General features: G+C 40.3%; 1 protein-coding gene across 1 annotated transcript in view; it reads left to right on the forward strand.

Annotated features, from left to right (window-relative positions):
- LOC126335832 (Down syndrome cell adhesion molecule-like protein Dscam2) overlaps nucleotides 1-25,875 on the forward strand; it is a 313,257-nt gene that overhangs the window by 56,009 nt on the left and 231,373 nt on the right. The window contains exons 5-6 of the mRNA XM_049999299.1: nucleotides 13,977-14,132; nucleotides 24,616-24,900. Of these exons, the coding sequence (XP_049855256.1) occupies nucleotides 13,977-14,132; nucleotides 24,616-24,900 (441 nt within the window). The remainder of the gene's footprint in view (nucleotides 1-13,976; nucleotides 14,133-24,615; nucleotides 24,901-25,875) is intronic.

The following is a 25,875-nucleotide window of genomic DNA, read 5'->3' on the forward strand; positions in this document are numbered from 1 at the left end:
TGATGAAATGAGCGGAGAAAATCTTCTACCCGGGTGGGAAACGAACCCGGGCATGCTGCATGGGAGGGAAGCACGGTACCACACAGCTTTTTTTTACCATGAACAGCGTAAATAAACAAAATATTTTTATTCGTACAAGCTTAAATACAACAGAAATGCCATCCTTCTGGCGGAAATAACTTAGACGTTACACACAAACAAGGCGAGTAAAGTTTTATTAACAAGGTGCCATAAAATAAATAACAATAATACTGATGTAAGCTAAGAGGTGTGAAGCAATAGACAGTAGAGTTGTGGGAATAACCTCATTATTCTGGTATAGAGTATAAAGGAAAGGAGACGCGTGTCCATGAGCCTACTGCACTGTGGTTTACGATATACACTACTGGCCATTAAAATTGCTACACCAAGAAAAAATGCTGATGATAAACGGGCATTCATTGCAGAAATATATCATACTAGAACAGACATATGATTACATTTTCACACAATTTGGGTGCATAGATCATGAGAAATCAGTACCCAGAACAACCACCTCTGGCCGTAATAACGGCCTTGATAAGCTTGGGCATTGAGTCAAACAGAGCTTGGATGGCGTGTACAGGTACAGCTGCGCATGCAACTACAACACGATACCACAGTTCATCAAGCGTAGTGACTGGCGTATTGTGACGAGCCAGTTGCTCGGCCATAGTTGACCAGACGTTTTGAATTGGTGAGAGATCTGGAGAATGTGTTGGCCAGGGCAGCAGTCGAACATTTTCTGTATCTAGAAAGGCCCGTTCAGGACCTGCAACATGCGGTCGTGCATTATCCTGATGAAACGTAGCGTTTCGAAGGAACGAATGAAGGGTGGAGCCACGGGTCATAACACATCTGAAATATAACGTCCACTGTTCAAAGTGCCGTCAATGAGAACAAGAGGTGACCGAGACGTGTAACCAATGGCACCCCATACCATCACGCCCGGTGATACGCCAGTAGAGCGATGACGAATACACGCTTCCAGTGTGCGTTCACCGCGATGTCGCCAAACACGGATGCGACCATCATGATGCTGTAAACAGAACCTAGATTCATCCGAAAAAATTACGTTGGCATCGTGCACCCAGGTTCGTCCTTGCATACACCATCTCAGGCACTCCTGTCTGTGATGCAGCATCAAGGGTAACCGCAGCCATGGTCTCCGAGCTAATAGTTCATGCTGATGCAAACGTCATCAAACTGTTTGCGCAGATGGTTGTTGTCTTTCAAACGTCCCCATCTGTTGACTCAGGGATCGAGACGTGGCTGCACGATCCGTTGCAGCCATGCGATAAGGTGCCTTTCATCTCGACTGCTAGTGATACGAAGCCGTTGGGATCCAGCACGGCTTTCCATATTTTCCTCCTGAACCCACCGATTCCATATTCTGCTAACAGCATTGGATGTCGGCCAACGCGAGCATCAATGTCGCGATACGATAAACCGCAATCGCGACAGGCTACAATCCGACCTTTATCAAAGTCGGAAACGTGATAGTACGCATTTCTCCTCCTTACACGAGGCATCACAACAACGTTTCACCTGGCAACGCCGGTCAACTGCTGTTTGTGTATGAGAAATCGGTTGGAAACTTTCCTCATGTCAGCACGTTGTAGGTGTCGCCACCGGCGTCAACCTTGTGTGAGTGCTCTGAAAAGCTAATCATTTGCATATCACAGCATCTTCTTTCTGTCGGTTAAATTTCGCATCTGTAGCACGTCATCTTCGTGGTGTAGCAATTTAAATGGCCTGTAGTGTAGAAAGTAGCGCGGATAGTCTCGATGTCAGCAGTGGGGAGGGAGTGTTGTCAGCGTGTGGCACCGCCCAGCTGAGCGGGCGTGGCGTGAAGATCGCCTGTAGGTAATTGGCGAAGAGAGCACAGTAGCGCAATTGGTGCGCTGTTTGTAAGTACTGCCAGAAGTCAAGGAGTGATTTGTCGCCATAATTATACATGTAGGTAATCGTCCATCCCTTGACCCATACAATCGCTTGATTTTTGGTGACAGGGAAATAAGTATCCTCAGAATGGATAAAAGTCCATGGGTCAGTCGAATCTGGTGAAAAGTGGAGGTAATAGGCAACAAACTGTTGGCCAAGTTTCCAGACGTCACTGGTGGCAGCACAAGTCAGTTAGTTCAAATGGTTCTAATGGCTCTGAGCACTATGGGACTCAACTGCTGTGGTCATCAGTCCCCTAGAACTTAGAACTGCTTAAACCTAACTAACCGAAGGACATCACACACACCCATGCCCGAGGAGGATTCGAGCCTGCGACTGTAGCAACAGCGCGGCTCCAGACTGGAGCACCTAGAACCCCACGGCCACCGCAGCCGGCAAGTCAGTTGGTGGACATCGTCATGTGTGAGAGGGCAAATGGAATATAGTGGAGAGTCTATTAGTCCGATGGCTTGAAGACATTTATTTGTGGCTAATTTTCCATTTGCAACATGGTACCATGTTGCCCAAATGCGGAGGGTCGGAAAGGCTGGTGGATATGACGCCAAACTATGGGCCACTGCTTGGATGAATGTCTGAGTTTGATGTTGTTGCTGGATATGTAACGAAGCAGTGATTGTAAAAATCTTTAGGTCGAGGAGAACACAAGTTCAGTATGTGTGTGAGTGTTACTGAACTCGATGGTGAAGTCAGAAATGTGGGTTAGATGGTCTTTGATGTGAGTATTTGGCCAAAGCGAGTCTACCCCACTCTCCGTTGCTGCCAGATGTAACCAAGATGGCGGTGATGATGTCATCCGAGATGGCTCTGTGTAGACTTGGCAACAGTGCATGGCATCATCCATGATGGCGGTCATGGCGTCTCCAAAGATGGTGACCTTTGGTGTGATATGTGAATTTTGGCAGGATGTTAGACCAATTGGGCTACCTCACTAACCTAACCTCCTCCCCTAGAAAATGGTGGGAAGTTCAAATTGGATGAAGTTAGTGGAGCTTTTATAGTTTGTAATTTTTTCTCTGTTGGATGGTACAGAATAACGATGATAGTATGTTGGGCTGATCGATGTGAATCGATGCAGATATGCCTCAGACTGTAGTAACTGTATCTAGTTTGGAAACGCACCACAATGCGCCCGTTTACACCGAATGGTCAAAACATGGTCCTGTCGCACTAACACAGGTCGCTCTCTTTCTACACGGGTCCAGAAGGTGGTGGATATGGCTTTCTCCGACTTCGACTCAGTTCCGACTTAAATTTGAACGATCACATGCGAAAAGCTGGATAAATGGGAGCAGTTGCAAGATTCTTAGGGACTGACTAAAACCAGGCTGGAATTTTACTGTAGAAGACAGGTTCGAGAAAAGGGACTCGTTTCGAGATACGCGATTGTGAGAAATATGATTGACTAGTAGCTGTAATCATTAAATGATTTATCAATAGGATCCAGTGCAGGTAGGTGCTTGAATGTAAAGACCTGATTCCAAATAACAGACATCATTTCTAATGGATAGCGTGACACTAGAGATCTGAAAAGCTGGTGTACATATTCTTATGACCTCAATCTGCATACCATCTAATACTGTTTGTGATCCTTTTCAATCAGTCATCGCTTATAACTCAGTGGATACATCACGGAATCTCTGACATCATATGGAGACAGACCGAACTGATACTTAGTATGTGTTGGACAGCTTTTATGACCGTGTGGAAATTCGAGAAGATTGAATGTGGAGGTGTGTATGCACTGGACCGTTATTCCCTCAGATGTAAATTGTTCGGTTGATTGCTTCTGCACATTTCACGCCTTTATTTAGTTGAGGAAACATCGATTGTGGTGTGTGCATCTAGCAGGTGGAAGACACGTTTGACGGTTCTCTAGACATGAGAAACACCTTAGCTGACTTTGTAAATTATAGGGACCATTAACAATCTGCTACATCACTGACATTGGTTTTCGCGAGTGGAAAATAGAGGTTTTCTCTATTTTTCTTCAGTTGTGTTTTTTCAAGTAGAGGTCTTTGTGGACAGGGTAAGTTTCTAGTTACTCAGTGGTCTACAGCACGCTCCTCCTTGTTAAAGTTATGGGTTTGTAGAGAAATAATTTCAAGTCTACATCTTCAGAATTATGTCGCTTGAGCGATACTGCTATGCAAGCGATATTTCTATATTGCTTGATATCGAGAAGTACCACAAATATGGTATAATATTATGGCAAACCATGCGAAAGTACATGTGTTATTGTAATTCCAGAGTCTGCAGATGGTTGTAGAAAAGCAAGCAAGCGAGCAGGTCGGGACCAGAAACAGTAATGTGCTTGTCCAAGGGGGGACGAGCCCGAATTTGTAGCGCAGTTCTGAGAGTGACATCAGACCACTGAGGGCACTCTGGTCACCCGTCAGGTGTGGATGGCCGCCGACCTCGCTGAGAAATATCTAGTGAAACGAGGAATGTATATGGTGCTGTCTGTCTTCGTGGATGTGTATGAATGATGTAAAAGGGCTGTTTTTGTATGGTGCAGGATACGAATTGTATGTTTTCTACATCGACACGGTATGCGGTGATATATTATTGGGTTGGAGATCTGTTTTCTCCTCTAATATTCGAGCTGCTATCCTCAGTGGGAAGCAATGTAATTGAGGAAGAGTCTTCTCGTATTTCAAGATATGTAGTGCACATTGCAGGTTTTAATTGTCGGTGTAATTTGGTGATCTGTACAAAATACAATCATAATGTTCTATTCATTCACAAGACATTGTTTGTGCCGGGACGTAGGAGTGTCTTCAAATTGATTTGAACGAGATGGAGGAAGGTATGTACGGAAAGTTCTGAGAAAGCTAGTGTTCAAACACAAGTTGAAGCAGACAATCCAACTCCGGCAGGGATGTCGTCAGTCATCCACCACTGTGCCATTAGAACATCTCGATACCTATAACTGAAGGATACCGAAAATTCTGGCCTTTTTCTCTTCTGCAAGACAGTGCTTCGAATTCTGCTTGTGTAATTGTTCTGATTTCCTCCCCATCTGTGCTTAGACAGCGATCCCTTTCCAAACAACAAGAATACTTTTATGATTAATGGTCTTTTTGTGAGGGTGCACAGGTTTTAGCGGAGTGAACGTGTACGTTTAACATTTCTAAGACATATATTGATAGCAGGATGAACATTTCGCACGATGCGCCAGCCACGTTGGGTACGTGTTCATGGCTAGATGCACCTCACATGTACCGTTAGGAACAATGCTCTCTGTGCTATTCTGTGACGTCAATATCCACAGGCATCGCATCATCAATGTGCTGCTCAGAGGCGTCTCCCATATGGAACCGGGGTGAGCCCGCCTTGGAGTTCTGTGACGCCAGTATAACACTCGAAGAACTCTAACTGTATAGCTGAAAATAGACCAAACGTTCACCAGGTCCCTGTAGGCAGCAGTGTCGTGAGAGCAATGGCTCACACTGGCTTGCGTACGACTGTACTATGCATTATTTGGACAGTTTAAGGGTTGATTTCGTGTCTGCGCATCATTGTGGTTCAATATTTAGGAGGCGTTTGCATCTCTGTACTGAAATTATTTCGGTAATTTAGGAGTTGCTTTTGCATGTCTGCAATGCGTTATTTAGGAGTAGTTTACAGGACTGTAGGCTGTGTGGTGTGAGCCCAAGCAGATCAGGGTGAGTGTTTTGTATCAGTCTGATAAATATACTATCTCAAATCGGTACCTAAATAAATTGTTCCAAAATAAATATAGTACTCTTCTTCCTTACTCTCTCCAGCAGCCTAGTACAGGCTAAGTCATCCCCCCCCCCCCCCCCCCCTCAGACATCCATCTTGGGTTACATCACAGGAAGGATTACAGCACCATCTGGTGGCAGTACTGTGTACTAGGTCAGCTGGACTTTAGATCTTGTGGTGGGGACACTCCCTGCAAAGTAAAGACTTATGTCCATATCAGGCAGAGTCCTCTTCCAGCCATTTCCCCCAACCCATACCTCCATTTTGGGCTATGTCCCAGAACAAACGACAGCACCCTTTGGTGTTAGTACTGTGTACTAAGTCAGTTGGACTCTGGACCCCATGAAGACCACACTGGATGGCTGTAGTGGCTCAAATTGTTTAAATAAAGACTGGTACATGATTTCGAGAGTTGACGATTAGCAAGCATGTTTGCAGAGTCTTTTACATGGATTATTATTTCGACGATTTACGAGTTGTTTGGGTCTCTGGACATAAATGTATTTCATTATTTTGTGAGTGGTTTGCATGTCTGTAGGCTGTGCAGTGCATTGTTTTTGGCTGTTTACAATTAACAAGTGCGTCTGCAGAGCATTATACATGGGTAATTTACGAGTTGTTTGCAGGTCAGTATGCTGTGTGTCATGACCAAAAGCATGTCAGAGCATGTGTTCTGTATCACTGTGATAAATATATTATCAAAATCCATCCCTAAATAAATTGTTCCAAAATAAATGAAAAACACTCGTTCCTCTCTCCAGCAGCCCAGTGCAGGTTCGGTCGTTTTCCTGCCAATCCCTAGGAAGAGGTGGCAGTCGGATGACTTGGGTTAGTGGAGGTACCCAAACTGCCTTATCTTTCGCGCCACTTTTGTTACGTTAGTACAGACTGCATTATCCTGATGGAATTTGAATTTCCCGCCATTTTCTGGGGGAGGGGGTTAGGTTAATGGAGGTAGCCCCTTTGGCCTAACTTTCTGCCAAAATTCAAACTTCACGTCAAAAGCCACCATCTTGGATGACATCATGGGCGCTATCTTGGATGACGTCTTGCGCTGTTGCCAAGTCCACATGTCACCATCTTGAATGACATCACTGCAGCCACCTTGGTTACATCTAGCAACAATGAAGAGTGGGGTGAATCTACTTCTTCCTCATACTAATGTGACCGATTGGTGCTCTTGGTGTTATGGTCGCGGGCATAAGAATTTCCATCAAGCTGCGCATAAGGGAGGTGCTAAGTTCTACTGCTTGGGTATGGTGGACATGTACAAGGATGCCACACATTGACTAGGCCGAGGCCTCCTGCTCGCGGGGGAAGGGTGAGCATTTCATAGTGGACCTTAAAGAGAATACCAGCCATAAGAAAGTACCTGAAAGCAGCCTAGGGGTTGCGTCCATCCAGTAGTTAATGGCAGCAGAACAATTCTTGACGCCACACGTTGATTGAGGTATTGTACTCATTGTAAAGAATCGAATCGCCAGAGAAGATTTTGTCGCGCCACCATGAGGATAATTTTGAGTGCACGCCGGAAATTGATTGCAGTGGAGTGGCGCACAGAGGAGGTGATAATGGTACTAAGGTATCATAGTTTCTGTATGCACGGAAGAGGTGCTAAGTCATCCTGTGAGAGACACGCCGAATGGACATCACTGTGGATTTAGCCACGTTCATGTTACTGCCCGCTGCAGTTCCTTACATTGATATGGAATCAAGCACCGTTTGTCTTTCGTTCTATGAGCGGACCAAAAGGAGGAGGTCCTTTGCAGTCGCATGACACCAAAAACTGTGCTGTCGCAAAGTGAGTCCAGAAAGGTGGCTTGTCAGATTCCCAATGAGTGGCTCAAGATTTATGGCATAGAGTAGGGTGGAACGTGGGCAACCTTGCCTTACAGAATGCACTGGTCCTGCCACATGGCCTTTGACCTGAATCAGCAATTCGACAGTGCCATACAGGGGCCGGATGACATCGATAAAGGCAGGTCGAAAACCCAATCGTCTCATCACTGAGAACAGAAAGCGATGCCGCACCTTATCAGATGCACTGGCAAAATCAATGGAAACCACCGTGGCATGGCGTCTGCACGCCGCTGCCAGTACAATTAAATCACGACATTCTCCTGTGGCCGTTTGTATATTATTGAACCACCCGGAGTTGTCTGTTCTGGGGACGGAATAATAGGCAGTATCTTGCAGCACCGCTTCGCCAGAAGGCTCGCAGGCCACCAAGCTACAATGTCCTGTATTATTAAATTGTGGCCGCTGATTGTTTGGCAATTAAGGGAGAAACATGATTTCCTATTGCGGAAAAGTTCTGCATTCTGTGCCCCAGGTGATCGAATCCTTACGTGAGTGCAATCCCCTGTACCAATGATTCCAGGAAATCAAATGACTCTGAACACTATGGAACTTAACATCTGAGGTAATCAGTCCCCTAGAATATAGAACTACTTAAACCTAACTAATCTAAGGACATCATACATATCCATGCCCAAGGCAGGATTCGAACCTGCGTCCGTAGCAGTCGCGCAGTTCCGGACTGAAGCGCCTAGAACCGCTCGGCCACCGCGGCCGGCTCCAGGAAATCCAGCCAGTGTGTTGGAACCATCCATCACAGAGCGTACTTCCGCTCGAGATAGAAACTTTGTGTATTGAAGAGACATTGTTGCTATGATTCCCGACACTTCACTTATAATTCTTTGTGCCATTGTAGAATGTACATTAGCACTTTCACCAATTGCTATATTAAATACTCCAGTGTGCCCTTAATGTCATCAGAAGTATGTTCATGGGCGAGACCAGATTATTTCGGTAAGTTGGAAATTCTAACCTATCACGGATTTGATCCAATAACCACCACACTGTTTCTTTTGAAAGATGAAACCTCTCTTCAAATTTCTGGTTACTGTAATCTTCGAAAGGATTTCCCCTTTCCACAAGTACACCAACACGGTTGCGACGATTTACATGTTGAAGTACAGCATTTCTTCGTCTTCTGTGCCATCTAAAACGTCAAAATGCACTGCCATGTTACGCGTGTTTACAATAAGTTAGTCGCAAGATAATCGACTCTTCGAGCTCGGTTAACTTTAATCGCGATCAAATTCCTCGATTAACTTTGATCGAGGTTGGTGCATCCGAATATCGAGTTAATCAGGGTTAAATGCTCACTTGACCGTGGTTAACTTTTAATCGGCGCGTTATGTGTCAATACAAGTTACAAGTTTTACAATCTACCAGTACAAAAACACTTTACTCCTGGACAAAAGGGAAATCCGGAATACATCCGCGAATTTTTCCATTGTTTTAGTTTCAAGTTTAGTTTTTGTAATTTTGACTGGTAAGAACTATTAGTCTATCAAAGAATTTTACTTTAGCCCTCTACTGCAGTATAATATTATAGTAATATATCATAAAAGAATAAAAACACCAATATAAAACTTAAGTTGCAAAGAAAATGCGCCATTTACAACAATAAAACACGGTGAACACAAGCGTCCGTAAACAACAAAATGTGTCAAAGGCTTTAGGACGAAGAATATGCAATACATCGTAACAAAAAATTGCTTTCCATGATCGTGGCGTCATGACAGTTTCAATTAGGGTCGTTTGAGCAGTTGCCTGTGGCTCATGCGCAGAGCTGAAGTCGCATATCAGGCGACACCTTCTGCTTCTAGAGTCTTGTAGTGTGACTGTTAAATTTATAAGCAGTACCTGCAAGCAGCAAGATTCACGCGTGCGCAGAGCAGTCAGAGTTGGAGTGTTCTCCACGTGACCCGCTTTTACGTTTCGTGATTTTGCTTTTATTCCTTCGTTTACAACTCTCACGCTAAATAAAAACAAAACGGATTTCCGTGGCTGGGAGCAATCAAATGAATAAAAATGCATTCATATAATTACAGAAAACTAAAATATGTTATTAGTTCCAGTTTGCTGATTTTATTTTGTTTCCACGTTACTGGCAATCAAGGGCTAATCGCTTTGAAGAACAATAAAGTTATTTTTTCCGGTTTGCTAAAGAAATTTGGTTTTTGTTAATCTTTTCCGCAGAGGCAGTCAATTTATTTGGAACCGAGAGTTTCATTCCAAAACTATTAGCTAGTTTCAACTGTTCGCTGAATTTCAAGCGCACGTTTTCATCTTCTGGTACATACGGCAGTATGCCTTAATAAAGAACCAAACATGAGATGATACAGCAACGGTACGCCAAGAGAATTGCCTTCCCGAATACCACACTGAAAAGATTTAGCAGAATTCATATGTATCTGCCTGCCGCGAAACACAGTGTTTCTCCATCACAAGACTTGTTTCTGAACTTGTCTGTTACCTTCTCTAGGCTTGACGTTATTCCTTAATACGTGTTATTTAGGGCTTAAATTTACAAAAAGTTATTCTTCAGTAAATTATAAACTGCTAGCACACCGTGTTTTGTCATTGTAGCTCCCTACAAGGCTTTATGTTTATTCCTGGAGTAGAATATAAACTGTCAATCAGTTTCTAGGTTTCACAAGTAACGTTTTTAATTTTTATACGGTTTGATAAAGTCATGAAAAGCTTATTGTTCTTAGTTCTGGTGCATAAAAACCTTTTTTTTATTTTTGCAAGAAAATTGTATTCTTTATTACAAGCTTTTTGCAATGCTGTGTGGATGTAAACTTCAAGGAAAATGCTACTTAACAGTATTGCAGTGAACCAATAAAAAAAGTCTATGTTGAAGTCGCCACATACAGCAATTCTAATGTACTTTGAACTACGTCATCGCAGCTGCTCATGTGCAGTAATCATGTCTTCTGGCGGTCTCTGGCAACTGCTCAAACGAATCTAAAATTCCTATACAACTCGCGGGAAAATATTATGAACGGTGGTTTGAGAAGCGTTACTTTCAAAGTAAATTTATTTTTACGCAAGATAAATTATGTTAGGTGTGAGACTATGTGACGAATTTCTTAAATCACAGAGCGTTTGACTCTCATTCATACCTTAACACTTCCAGCACCAGCCACTTGGAAAAATTTTGGGCCCTGAAGACTAGCCATTTATGCCATTATTTCAAGTTTTACCAGTACATTTGCATTTGATATATCTTAAAGGATTAACATACGCTAAAAAGACCTATATTATACGTGAAAGCTTAACTTTTCTTACAGCTATACTATATGTTTATTAATTTAAACCTTGAACTTTCGTATTTGTGTGTTAATGGTAATTGACAGAGATGTTGCTATTAGCTGACTACATCACAAGCTCTATACTCTCAATAACTGCTTTAACTTACTGGAGAGATAACGTAACGTAAACTATGATTGGCTGACAGACGAGCATCACAATTTCGATTTCAGTGCTTCAGAAACTTGCAGCGTACATGTTGCTGGACATCAAAGATCTTTCCAAAACGCATTATTTTTTGCTGGGTAGGCCCTATCGTTTCCTAAAGTGCCTGGAAGTTTTACGCTGGTATATAAAACCTTTACCATTCAAAGGATTGATAATTTTTACAGTTCCGGGAGAAAGTGTGTTGTTACTTAACTTGGAGAAAGTGTATCTACACCCGAAAAATATGTATTTTCAGCCCGGAAAAAACTTATTTTCAACGAGGAAATTCAGGAAAAAGCCAGGATCTTTTTTTTATTGTCCACGTACACACACCTGTTACTACAATTTCCCTTCAATTCAGATAATGGGCTTTGTAAAAAGTAACTCTGAATACTGTTTCTTATTCTGGACATGATCATCACCAAAGCATACTTGTGTGAGAAACAAAGCTTTTCAGTGACTCACCCCACAATTGTTGTAACTATTGGTGTGGCTCTGTACGAAATGCTTTGTACCTTCTGATAGAGATGCTGTTAGGTCAGAAGCAGAACCACTTCCTGACACCAATTTTGCAAGAGGCGACTATTGGGAGGGTGTAAGTATGGCTGGTTCTGTGTCAGAAGGCACTCTCCTAGTTCGCTCCTTGCCAGTTTTCCTCAGAAGGGTGGTAGTGACTTGTGGTCACTGGTGGGCCCAGTGAAAGGAGATTCAGAATTATTTATTTATTTCCATGAAAATACAGGTAACATCTCGAATCATGGTTGGTATCATCAGTCAATGCCCGGTGAGGAATCGCATCGTAAGCGGCATTCAGCCCACTCAAGGCAGCCGAATCCGCTCTCTTTGTTCCAGCCAGCTGCTGCACTGGCAGTTCTCCACTTGTTGAGGCCCCAGCACTGGCTGTTTTTGATGCAGAAGTGGTGGGTGGAAGCGGCACATATGCTGAACTTACACATACTGACTTGGGAGGTGCCCTGTCCCCTCCAGCTCACCACCTTTCTTCGTCATCCGTCGTACCACGATGACGGTTATAGTGTAGCCGAGAAGTTCGACTATACTGAAACTTCCTGGCAGATTAAAACTGTGTGCCGGACCGAGACACGAACTTGGGACGGTACTGACCTGCCATCCAGGTATTCGCTATTCGATTAACCGGAATGTCAGAAATGCTGATGTCCTGATGCTGATGGGTAGAAAAGGCCTCCAAGCACTCCAATCTGCGACAGAGGAAATCTGTGACTGGTGATTATTCCGAGGTAGACAACCCTCCCAGTGACAGATGTTATTCTCAAAAGTGTGCAGGAAATCTGCAAAAGATTTGTGCCAGATATCACTTCGTTGCAGTCAGGGAATGGAGTGCAAACATTATTTACACCACCCTCAATCCATCTGACTGACTGCCCTATGAACTAAACTGCTGCTGTATTTATGGAGCGAAGTAGTAGCTAATGTTTATACATCATCATTCATCATTACCGCATAGGGCTTGCTATTACAGTGGCATCAGTTGTTTTCCTTGTGGTATGATTGCTTAACAAGTTTGTTATAGTATAGAACCGGTTCGTAAAAGCTCTTGCTACCATTTGTTGCATTCGCCTTAGCCTTGAAGATGACAGGAGGCTGTTTACCTGCTCTGGCCAACTACATTCTGCTGAACCCTACTATGTGGCTTGCCAGAAATGCTGATGTGTTTTGCTCTGAACCACTCCTGATTGTGAAATGTTTTCATTGTTGCTGCCTCATGCCATCATTGCTGTAATGAAGAGATAGCTTCACTCTGGGACTTTGAAAATTTTATCCATTTCACTGCCCTGTACAAGATTGGCTTGCAACACCACCTGCTCATGCCAATACATATTGAGCAGAGAACTGGACCACAATGACACTGCTACAGGGATAGATGATTACCTCTTGTTTTTTATTAAATCTTGTGTTTTTATTGTTTTGAATCTAAGAAATTATGTTTCACAACTGTCAGTATCGAGCAGAGTTTTGTGAACCCGATTTCTCATTGCAAAATTAATCACAGGTTTATAAAAATTGGACCAAGTGATTTTTATGGCTGGTGAGAAGAGGGGAGTGGGCGAGGAGGATGTATGGTTGTAGAGGTTCATTCTGGCACCTAAACATTTAAAAACCAGAGACTCTCGTAGTATTCAGTCCCTTAAGCAATGTCTATTGTGCCTCATCTAGAAAGATATTTTTGCAAACTGAACTCACATCCTGTCCTGTAAAATAGACAACTTATCAATTTCAGGCCAGAATATCTAATGACTGGCTCCTCATTATGCATGCGCAATATTTCACTCTGTGTCTGTAAAGGACATAACGTTTTGCAAGAACTACACACTCTCCCTCCCTCTTTCCCACACTTCTCTCTCAGCATGTGTGACAACAAGTTGGTCCCATTACCTAGTCGTCTTTGATGTCTGACCACACATAAATTGAAAAATGGTGCTGGTGAATTGTGAACTGCTTAAAGTTTGTTATGTAGATTTACACCCAATCACACATGAATGTTTTTATTTTTTTTTTTTAATTTTTTAAGTTAGCTGTGCTTGGTTGTTGCAGCTGCCTCAGTTCTAAATAAAAGCTTTTCCAGAAACAGTGATCAGCTAGGGATTGTTGCTTTAACTATTGAGCCTGGCTGTGTTGCAGCTTTAAGACTCATTCACAGAACATTCCCTTGGTGTCAGATTGTCCTCCTTGCAAATGATACATAGAAAAGGGCACAGCAAAAAGTGTAAGTTGTCACAGAGAACTAGTAGCAGTTTTAAAAAAAAATAGTTTTGATGGTATAATACTAGCAACAATCTAAACCAAGTGTGTAATTTGATTTGCAGTATAGGTAGTTCCTCAACATTTCTTGCATGCTACATTTAATAAATATCCCTTAACTTACCTTTCTATAATTATGAAATAAGTTGTTCATACTGTCTCCATTTTTTTTCTAGGAAAGGCTTTACCTGAAAACCACAGACATCTTGTGTTTCCAAATGGCACATTAGTAATAAGAAATATACACAAGAGTGATAATGCTGGATATGTGTGTGTGGCATCCAATCCTGATGGCCAAACTTCGAGGAGCAAGCTGAATGTCCAGGTCATGGGTAAGAAATATTAAAATGAGTAATGCCTTAACCACAAGAATGTAATACTACAACAATTTTAATAACTAAAAGATTCTTTCTACTGTAGTACATACAGAAATTTAAAGTGATTGCCTGTTATACATCATTAGATTTCTGCATTATCAGGCACAATCTAATAATGAAAGTTTCATCTTTTTAAGAAACATGTAAAACTAATAAAAACAAGAAAACAGGAAAACAGGTGACTACTATGAACTATATAGTAAATACATTATTGTAGCTATAACAGACACTATGCCAAGACCAACAGTAGCATAAATATATATATCTACTACAGTATGGTGAAGGGGCTGAAAGAATGTATGATGATGGAAAAGATATTATTCAGTTTTTTATGAGAGATGCAAATGTAATTATGATAAGGGGCTAGAATCCAATAGTAAAAAAAAGGAAGATAATGAAAAATAGTAGGAGATAACCTTGGAGGGGGGGGGGGGGGGGGGAGAGAGATCTGAAAGGGAAAGTCACCTGGTAGGATCTTGAACAGTACAGTTAATCCTCACAAACAGTTGGTTTAATAATAATGAGAGAAGGTTATATTTTTGGCAGACACCTGGGGACTCCAGAAGGTTGCAGATATTTTTTTTTTAAACTGACATATTGTTGTAGGGGAGTATGTGACCTTTTAAATGTTCATATAATACTTTATTACATCAAGATTGTCTGATTACTTCACTACTGGTTTCAGCAATTTATTGTCATCTTCAGATATTTGAATTAATCTGCAAACATTTTCTTCATGAAATATAAACTCAAGTAATATGTGTTCTGAACATCTTGAAATGATATAAAGTATGCCAATGGAATATGCATCATATTCATCATATTATCACATCATTAAAACTTTCTTGTAAGTGATGCTGCCTGTAGGAAAATTGAGTAGACCTTTGGAGGAAAGAGAAGCAGCTATATGAGTATCAACAGCTCAATTGGGAAAAGTGCAATGTAAAGAAAGAAAGACAGAAAGGTGCAAGGAACATATAGATGAACAATGCAAATGAAAAAACTTGAAGTTAATTTTTTTGCAAAGGGAAGAGGAAATGCTTAAGTTAAAACATGGCACCTGAATCAGATAACATTGCCACATAATTGATGAGATTCTTGGGAGAACCAACCATGATGAAACTATTCCAACTGGTGTGCAAGATATATCACAGAGCTGAAATAGCCACACTCTTCAAAAATAATAATTCTATTTAGAAGTGGGTAGGTGCACACAGATGTGAATATTACTGAGCCAAAATTTTAGTAAAATGCTGACACAAATTATTTATAAAATAACAAAATGATTAGTAGAAGCTAAACTTGATCACTTTGGGTCCTCAAGGTATGTAAGACAGACCCTACATAATATCTTACAAAATAAAGCAAAGGTAAGATAATTCTATTTCTAATGGATTTGGAGATTTAGATGAAGCTCTTGCCATTATTGACAGGAATCATGCACAGAAATCTGAAGATAACAGGTATAAAATACGGGAAACGAAAGGTTATCTGCAACTTGAACAGAAAAAAGTCAATGGGCATCGAAGGACAGTAGTCACCGGGGGGGGGGGGGGGGGGGGGAGTGAGGCAGGATTATAGACTAGCTTCATATTAACAGTCTGCACACTGAGCAAACAGTAAAGGAAACCAAAGAGTTTGGAAAAGGAATTGAACTTCAGAGGGAATTAATAAAAACTTTAATGTTTAAGTATGATACTGTGATCATATCAGAGATAATTAAAGGCTTGGAAGATCAATTTGACTGAATGGATAATGTAGGAAATATGTTTCAAGATAAATATCAGCAAATGCAAAACAATAATAATGAAATACATTTAAATTAAATCAGGTGATACTAGGGAAGTTAGATTAGAAAATGAGACACTGAAACTGCTTGAAAAGTTTTGCTATTTTGTCAGTAAAGAAACGACAATGTCTGAAGTAGAGAGGATATAAAATGCAGACTTGCAACAGAAAGAAAAGAGTTATTTGTTAGCATCAAATATAAATAACAACAACAGATATTCCTGAATGGAATAACACATAAAATAAAGGAAAAGCAAACACTCACCTATAGCTGACTGATGGGCAGTGCATAGAAAAATGCAACAGCAAATAGTGTTCACACTATTTTTTGAGCTCTTGCTGTTTCTCTAGAAAAAGTACATGAAGTGACACCTAAACGTACACACCCGTGGTCATGATGAGACTGATGTTGATTATCAGTTTCTGAGAGCAGTTGTCTCGGTAGATGGAAGTGGGGACAGGGTAGAGAAGGATGCACAAGGCAAGGAGCAGGTAGTGGGATAATGTGAAGCTGGTTTTCAGGCCTTTTGACTGAGGTCCCAGAGGTTGCCCAACAAGACAAAAGGAGTTCGCAGGCAAGAGCATATAAGAGATAGAGAGGGGGAGGAGGACGAGAGGGGAGGAAAGCAGAGCAAGCTGGATATGAAATGAAAGAGAGAAAGGGAAGAGAGAAAGATAAAGGGGTGAAGGGGTGGAAATGGGGGGAAAGGGGAAGGGAGAGAGAGAGAGAGTCCATGTGGGATGGGGGGGGGGGGGGGGGGCAGTTGATAGGAAAAGGCAATACATGATCTGGACAGTGAAGGAATGGTGTGAACAAAAGACTGAAGGGAAGAGGGATGGCGAGGCAGAGGTTTACACCAGGAGGATTTTGAGGATGCAAGATGTGCTGAAGAGAGAATTCCCACCAGTGTAGTTCACAGCGAGTTGTGCTGAAAGGGAGTATTCAAATGGCTCACATAGTGAAGTAGCTTTTGAAGTCATTTGCCTTGTGCTGCACTGCATATTTGGCTAATGGATGGTCAAGTTCACAATTTGCCACAGTTTGGTCGTGGCCATACATGTGAGTAGAAAGCTAATACTTGTCATGCCCACAGAGAATGCTGCACAGTGACTGCAGTATAACCTGATGTTTCAAGTGGCTGCTTTCACACGTAGCCCTGTCGTTTATAAGTGAGGAAATTCCTGGGACTTGGTTGCAGCAGGAGGTGATGGATGGGTGTATGAGACAGAGCTTGAATCTGGCCCAACTACAAAGGAATGATCCATGACTTCAACAGGTGCTTCACTATGTGAGTCATTTGGGTTTTCCTTCCCAGCAGTAGTTTCGCTGAACTATGTAGGTTGGAATTGTCTTTCCAGCATATGCTGCTATCTCTCTATCCTACAGACCTAAACCTAGGCTAATCTGTTTTCCACTGTCTCATGTTACATTCTATTCACACAATTCCCCCCCCCCCCCCCATCCATATCAAGTACTGTCTTCTTCTACCACTGTTCCCTCCCCTCCCACATGACCCACATGGGCATTCTCTCTCTCTTTTTCTCTCTCCCCTCCCACTACCCCTTTCTTAATGTCCTTTCCCTTTCTCCCTTCCTCCTTCCCCTTCATCTCCACCATCCTTACTTTCCTCCCATCCCTTTTTTTCTGCCCCTTCCGCCTCTCTATCTATTCTAGCTCAACTCTCTGCACTTGTTTCATCTTGTTCTGCAGCCTCTGAGTAATATGTCAAAATATCCAGCTCACACTTATCACAACTCGCCCCATGTATGCTTCCCTACCATCCTTCCCATCTCCATCTACCAAGGCAATTTCTCTCAATAATCAACACTGAACAGTCAGTCTTGCTGTGGTACAGTGTGTGTGTTTTTGATCATTGTATGTGTCAATGTGTAGATTTTTGCTAAAGAAAGAACAAGAGCCTGAAACCTAATATGAATACTGTTTTCTGTGTCATGATCTTCACCTAAATTACCAATGAGGTGCTTAATCACTTTTCAGTGTACAGATTACTGACATTTTCCCTAATTACAAAAGATGTCACACTTCAAATAGAATCAGCCTTTCTGCGTAAATATAACTGAGTATTTACTTGCATCTGTTACTTCAGATCAAAAGCAGCTTGCGTTACAAACCTTGCTGACTATGTGTGTCTTTCATAAACTTTCTCCACAGTAAGAAAAGATAGGTTCCCTAACCAGTCCCTACCTTACATCATTCCCCTCATTACATCAGTAATACATCAACACTTCATTAAATACATAAAATATCTCCTCACTGTATCAATGTAATAACTTCATCTCATGTCTTGATAATATCACCTCATTACTCCACTAAATACTCCATAGTAATAATTACCTAAAAAAATCATCTGCTTCATATTACACAACAGATCAACCTCACAAAATGATACCACATAGCAGCAGACCTCACAACTGGTATAGCTTTTCCTCTAACAACAGAAACAGACATTACACTATTTACATGTTTTATTACTTTACTGTATGTAATCATTGCATTGCTTGCACAACTCATTACTGTATACAATCACGTTACTTCAACTTAAGGTTCGGAAAGGTAACACCCCCTACAATCACTTCATTCCTTTCAAATTCACTCCACTAGGCAACTGTACTTTCACTTGTTACATTATACAAACATTTTGAAAGCTAGTGCATGACACTAAATATCTCAGGTGTGCTCTTCTACTAATAGCTATATGCACCATACACCTCCTCAAAATTTACCAAAAATTGGGTAGACACTGTGTACGAATCTCATTACTCGTGCAATTATGCAACCTTTTACACTTTCATGTTTACTGGTTACTCAGGGTGTTCAACTTAATTTGATATACTTGTCCATTTTTTTTAAATTCCATTACCTTACCTTTCTGGTATAATCGAAAAACTTTATTTTTTCTTTTTCACTACACACAGAAAAGCATCCTCCTGCATTACTTTTGGACTCAGAAAATAATCAAATAGGTGTTAACTCTCTGAATTTTACATAATCAGTGTTGTATAGATTGTATGTTTCTGTTTACTGTCAAAAATGACTGTTCACCAATGCTTCTGTTCAAAATATATGTTTCCCTATCTCAAAATGTTAACTATACATTACCCAAAATCTAAGACAGTTGAAGATACTACCTAACGTTTTACAAAGCAGTGACAGGCTAGGAAGAAGAGTAATTGACATATCCACTGAAGTGTCCTGGACAGATCTTGAGATCCCCTACTTGTCTTCTGCAAATTTTGAAAACTAAGTTTTTATGATGTAAATAAAATAGAAAGAAACTTCCGCATGGGAAAAATATATTAAAAACAAAGAGTCCAAGACTTACCAAGCGGGAAAGCACCGGTAGACAGACACAATAAAATAACACACAAACACACACACAAAATTTCTAGCTTTCGCAACCAATGATTGCTTCTTCAGGAAAGAGAGAAGGAGAGGGAAAGACGAAAGGATGTGGGTTTTAAGGGAGAGGTTAAGGAGTCATTCCAATCCCGGGAGCGGAAAGACTTACCTTAGGGGGAAAAAAGGATAGGTATATACTCGCACACACACACACACACACACACACATACACACACACACACACACACACACACACACACACACACACACACACACGTATCCATCCATACATATACAGACACAAGAAGACATATTTAAAGGCAAAGAGTTTGGGCAGAGATGTCAGTCGAGGCGGAAGTGCAGAGGCAAAAATGATGTTGAATGACAGGTGAGGTATGAGTGGCGGCAACTTGAAATTAGCAGAGATTGAGGCCTGGTGGATAACGAGAAGAGAGGATATATTGAAGGGCAAGTTCCCATCTCCGGAGTTCGGATAGGTTGGTGTTGGTGGGAAGTATCCAGATAACCCGGTTGGTGTAACACTGTGCCAAGATGTGCTGGCCATGCACCAAGGCATGTTTAGCCACAGGGTGATCCTCATTACCAACAAACACTGTCTGCCTGTGTCCATTCTTGCGAATGGACAGTTTGTTGCTGGTCATTCCCACATAGAAAGCGTCGTTGGTTGCGAAAGCTAGAAATTTTGTGTGTGTGTTTGTGTGTTATTTTATTGTGTCTGTCTACCGGCGCTTTCCCGCTTAGTAAGTCTTGGAATCTTTATTTTTAATATATTTTTATGATGTAAGGCTTAAAGACAGTAATATTTCTCACAGCTCAGAGTTTTCTGGACTTAGGATATACCAGTCTGTGTGCATTGGGGTGGGGGGTTTCAACTACTTCAAAGGGTCCAATGTTAATATAGAAGAATTTCTTATGTCCGGAAGTGAGTCATTTTGATCATTCATGAGTTTTAGCAAGGACCAAGTCACCAAGATTTATCTGAGTGGTTTTTACTTTGTTTTCATGTTTCTTTTTCCTAGTGTCACCTTGCTTCTTCGTCATGTTCTTAACAATTTCTTCTCATTCCTTGGCTGAAATGGGTGTACAAGTTGGGAAATCTATGGATTCACTTATGAAATTTGGTGGCTTCCTGCTAAACATAACTTCAAAAGGGGAAAAATCTGTAGTTGATTGTTGTAAACTATTTGCAACACCTTCAAAATCTGCAGTGTGTTCAATCCAGGATGTATGTTTATGGCTACAGCATGTTCTATACAATCTCCCAATTTCTCGCATCGCATGCTTCTCTCTGATGGGTTACTTGACAGATTATAGGCAGATATTAAAATGTGTTTAATTTTTGTTCTTTGAATCATATATCTCCAGCTGTTTACAATGAACTGTGACCTGTCATCTGATAAGATGGCTTCAGGTTAACCTATTGTAGGGATATACTTGTTTTCAACTATTAATGCAATTGTATGGCTAGTGGCTTTTCTAATAGGGCAGAGTTTAATAAATTTTGAGACAATGTCTTCCATCACCATAATGTAATTGTATCCTCCTTTTGATGTCAGGAGGGGTCCATAAAGATCAACAGCCATGAGACTTAATGGTTTTTCAATGTTCATAGCTTTCATGAGTAAAACTAACTAAATTTTTTAATAAAGTGTTCTGGCCAGCATAGTTTTTGAACATCTGAGTCTTCTTGGGTTCTATGAAACAGTATACCTTTGGATACTTTGTAGAATTTTGCAACTTTACCTTCTCCTGGCTTTCCTAACAGTCTCTTAACTAGTTTCCAATTGTTATCGTGATTTTGGTTCCTTGTGATGTCATCACAGATGGCTTTAATAGTTTTCTTACTCTTTACTCCTTTCATGTACTTAAGTGTAAACTCTTTCTCTTCCTCTTGGTCATGAAGTATTTGGTCATTTCCTACAAGTAATTGAGATTATGCATCTGCAATTTTGTTATTTGAATCTTTCATGTACCTAATTTCATGATCAAATAGAAGAAACATTGTCCACCTGGTTAACCACCTGTGGTACAACCTACATTCTTGTAAGTAACTCAATGCCTTATAGTCAGAAAACACTATTACTTTGTGGCCTAGAAGGTACATCTTAAAGTTTGTAAAAGCCCAATGTACGGCAAGAAATTCCTTTTCAGTCACTGTGTATTAATGCTCATGTTTTAATAGGATTCTACTTACAAATGCTGTGGAACAACACTTCCTTATTCCATTTTCTTCATGTATTTGAAATAAATGAGCTCCTAAGCTATAGTTACTTGAGTCACAGCATAAACAAAATGGGAGAGAAAAGTCTGGTCTAAATAGGATCCTACTATTGCATAGGGTTTGTTTGATCTTTTCAGAAGCTTCCTGACACTTTTGATCCCATTTCCAAATTACATTTTTCTTAAGTAAGTTACTGAGACAAAGCAATAGTTTCTATCTTTTCAGTATAAGGAGAATACCTTCTTCAGAAATGTAATGACCCAAAAATTTTATTTCTTTAATTCCAAAATTACATTTTTCTAGTTTTAAAGTCATACTCCCTTCCCTTAATTTTGAAAATATTTCCTTCAACAACCGGTAATGATCATCTCAATTTAAATTACATGCCAAAATGTCATCCACATAGGTAGCTAATTTAGACCTCAGTTCTTCATTCAATACACAGTCCAATGCTCTAATGAATTCAGCCGGTGACACAGTTAAACCAAACAGTACAACCTTGTACTGATAAACTTACCATTGTACAAGAAGGCAGTATATTTTCTAGATTCTGGTGACAGAGGTATTTGATGAAAACCTGATGTTAAATCTAGGGTACTCATTAGTTTTATGCTCTTGAGTTTATATGAGAGTTCATCCATATTTTCTCTTTGTATGTACCTGTTCAAAATCCAAGAGCCCAGAACAATTTTAACACCCCCCACATCTTTTAGAAATACTGACTATCAGGTTATTCTATCCACTTTTACTCCCTTTTATACTCCCAAATCTTTCAAGTTTTTGTAACTCTTTTTCTACCACTTCTCTCTTAGAAATTGGAACATCATATGGTTTTTGAAAAGAAATTCCTTCAGTTTCGAAAACAGGTGAAAGTCTGATATGCCAAGTCATGGCTGTGTGCTGGATGATCCAGTAATGAAACTTGTTCAGCTGCACATTTGTTCTTGCTGCAACATGAGGTCAGGCACTCTTGTGAAGCAGAATGACGCTGCTAGAGAGCAGTCCCCACCACCAATTTTGAATAGCATGTCTAAGCTTTAACAATGTTTCAAATACCTCCCAGTATTTATTGTCATTCTTTTTGGCAAAACATCTAACAGAAGAATGTCTTTCCAGTACAAAAAAAACGTGGTCATGATTTTCCATGTTGAAAAATGTTCATGGTTTTGCTGGGGAGTTTCAATGATGCCACTCACTGGTTTGATGTTCATTTCTGGAGTGTAGTGCACAATCCACATTTCATCACCAGTCACATTTGACTCATGAACTCGTCACCATCCTTGAGACTGTGCTCCAAAACAAAGACACCAGAGTGTTCATCATCATGAACATTGTCCTTTCTTCATTAAACAGCCTACACCATTTGTGCACATTTGTGTCATTCATTACACCTGGACCTTTAACTTCAACAAGCTGCCAGTGAATTTCAGCAGGGTTAACTTGTTTTGCATTTAAGGATCAAATAACCAAGCACACTTCACAATTAGCAGGACTACTGACTGACAAAGCAGTATAACCATGCAGCCAACACTGGCAGAGAAGTGAAACATAATGGTGCCATAGTGAGAGACTGGCCAAGAGTAGATGACCATGAACAGATGCCATGTGAGAGGATGTATGGACATGACACACTGTAGTTCTTACTTTAAAAATGACACATGTGTAATGTCTTACTTGACATTACTTGCAGTTTTCAAGTAAAAATAAGCAAAATTAAAGATTCTTTATTAATATCACATCAGCAGACCTCATGAATCAGTAATGGAAGTTAATAAGAGTACATGTATCATGTAAAAACTATGAGCTTATACAGAATGTTTTAAGTTCTCCTTACAAACTTCTAGTACATTTACACTGCCAGACAGATAACTGTTTGAATGTAAAAGTCAATATATCAGGAACAGACTGGTGTAACTGAGTGTACCAGTGCTGGTGTACATACAAAACATACAGTATCCACTTTTAATGTTACACCTCTCCTTCCACTGAAATTTGTATCATATTATGCAATTAGTAGAGTTTTTAAAATTAGGCATTGTCATTTCATTCATTAGTTAGTTATTTCATTAGTTAGTTCCTGCCCACTATCCTTCCGACCCGTCCCACAGTGGTGTTCTACCATCCATCGAACCCACACAATATACTTGTTCATCCCTACACAACCCCTACTCCCAAACCCTTACCTCATGGCTCATACCCCAGAAATAGACCTAAATGCAAGACCTGTCCTATACGTGCTCCCACCACTATCTACTCCAGTCCGGTCATTACCTATCCCATCAAAGGCAGGGCTACTCCCATCACAAACCGGTGCTGCTTCTCACAGTGTGGCCTCAGTTGCCTGAGACTGCAGTCATGTGTGGGTGAATTGCATCAGTGTGAGTGTGTATGTGTGTATTTGCTGTCTAATTCTAATGAAGGCCTTACTGTCTGAAAGCTGTATTTGTGACAGTCTTACTGTTGTGCCTATTTGCGACTCAGCATCTCCGCCGTATGGTGAGTAGCAAATTTCCTTTTCACAATATCATTAGTTAGTTGGTTACAAATGAAATCATTACCAGAGCACTACAAATTGTTATCACTATTTCATCCTCTAGAGTGAAATATGTTGCTTTACTTGTTTGTTCCGGAGCAAGGAAAGGCATCTCTAAATGTATTTCTATTCAAACCACTTTCTACCTGGCATCCTCTACACATCGTAGGAATTTGTAGGTGGTGATTTGATTCACTTCATAATGCTGATGCATACATATATATTTCTCAATTAACTGCTTGTATGTTAAGATTGTCTCTCATGCTAGGAGAAATGCCTTCAAGACATGAATGAATGAACAGTAAGTATAATAAAATGTGTAATATTGTTCTAACTACTGTGGACTGGTAAAATATTTGTTCAGTTTAAAACTTTTATTATTCACAGTATTATATCTCTTCATTGTACACATTTAGCATAGTTGTTGACTGTAGGAAGTTATGTAATATGAAAGTAAAGTAACAACTGCAAAATTGAAGAAAAAGCAGATTACCTTCAATTGTTTCTCTTCTAGAGGCTCCAGCCATTGACCCTATACCCACAAAATCTGATCTGCAAGAAGGTATGCGCATACATCTGAATTGTGTAGTTACCAAAGGGGATTTTCCAATTACGTTTCGCTGGCTAAAAGATGGATCTGAGATACCTCCAGCACTAGCTGTGACTGAGAAGAGTCTGGATGATTACTCAAGAGCATTAACATTCAACAGCCTATCTGTGCTTCATTCAGGAAATTATACATGCCAAGCCTCAAATGCTGTTGCAACAACCAACCACACAACACTGCTGGTAGTAAATGGTATACCTTTCAGTTTATGATTGAGAATAACTCTAAGTATCATGTCAATATAAGCTCCTTTTTTAAAAACATTTTAGGTAAAGGATGATCCACAATACATGCATACTACAAATTTTATTCTTGTAGCAGTATCAAAAATATGGTACTTATTTATTTGTATTCATAATCCTGTGTCTCCTTTGTAATTTCAAATATTCCAATTATTTTACAAAAATTGTTCTGTACATGTTACTACATCACAATACAAAATATGTCAAATAGTTTCAGCCATATTTCAGCAATATTTCTTAGGCTGAAAACAACTGTGAAAATTCTGTCTTCAAGAACAATAACTAAGTAAATAAGCTGTTTTGCATTGTAACCATATGTTATAGGTCGGAGCATGTATCAGGTTTAAATGATCTCATTTTTTTTACAGAATAGTAATTCATATGAAACTAAGGTAAAACAAAAGGAACTCAGTTCTCCAGAAATGTCACAGAGACAATTATTTTGACTTAAAAGCTGAGTGAAAGAAATATAAAATATGAATCATAATAAAATTGGTTAATTCGACCACTACTCTTGCTTTCCATGTGCCTCTTCTTTAGCGTTATACATTATTTGCCCGCCTTCTTATCGCTTTTGACTACTTCTCACTTTTTTTGCTTCATTGTAGAGAAATGAAACAAAAACAGGAGGCTTTAATTTGAGAACTTATAAAAAACTATCTCTGTGCTTTATAGTAGTCATAACTCTTTGCTACATACAATCGTTTCCTCCTTCCATGGTGTAATATTGTCTCATTTTTCCTACCTTGTCTGGAAAAATATTACACAACTTCCTCATTGCTCAAACTGGTTATTATATTTGATTTTTCACTAATTCATTTTTCCTCTGATATAGTTGAATTAGTAAATGTATTATGTTCTCGTTTACAGTTGATAAATATTTCAGTTTATTTATTCTTCAGACATTTGTTGCCCCAACTAAAAA

The sequence above is a fragment of the Schistocerca gregaria genome, chromosome 2, assembly GCF_023897955.1.
Source record: "Schistocerca gregaria isolate iqSchGreg1 chromosome 2, iqSchGreg1.2, whole genome shotgun sequence".
NCBI lineage: Eukaryota > Metazoa > Arthropoda > Insecta > Orthoptera > Acrididae > Schistocerca > Schistocerca gregaria.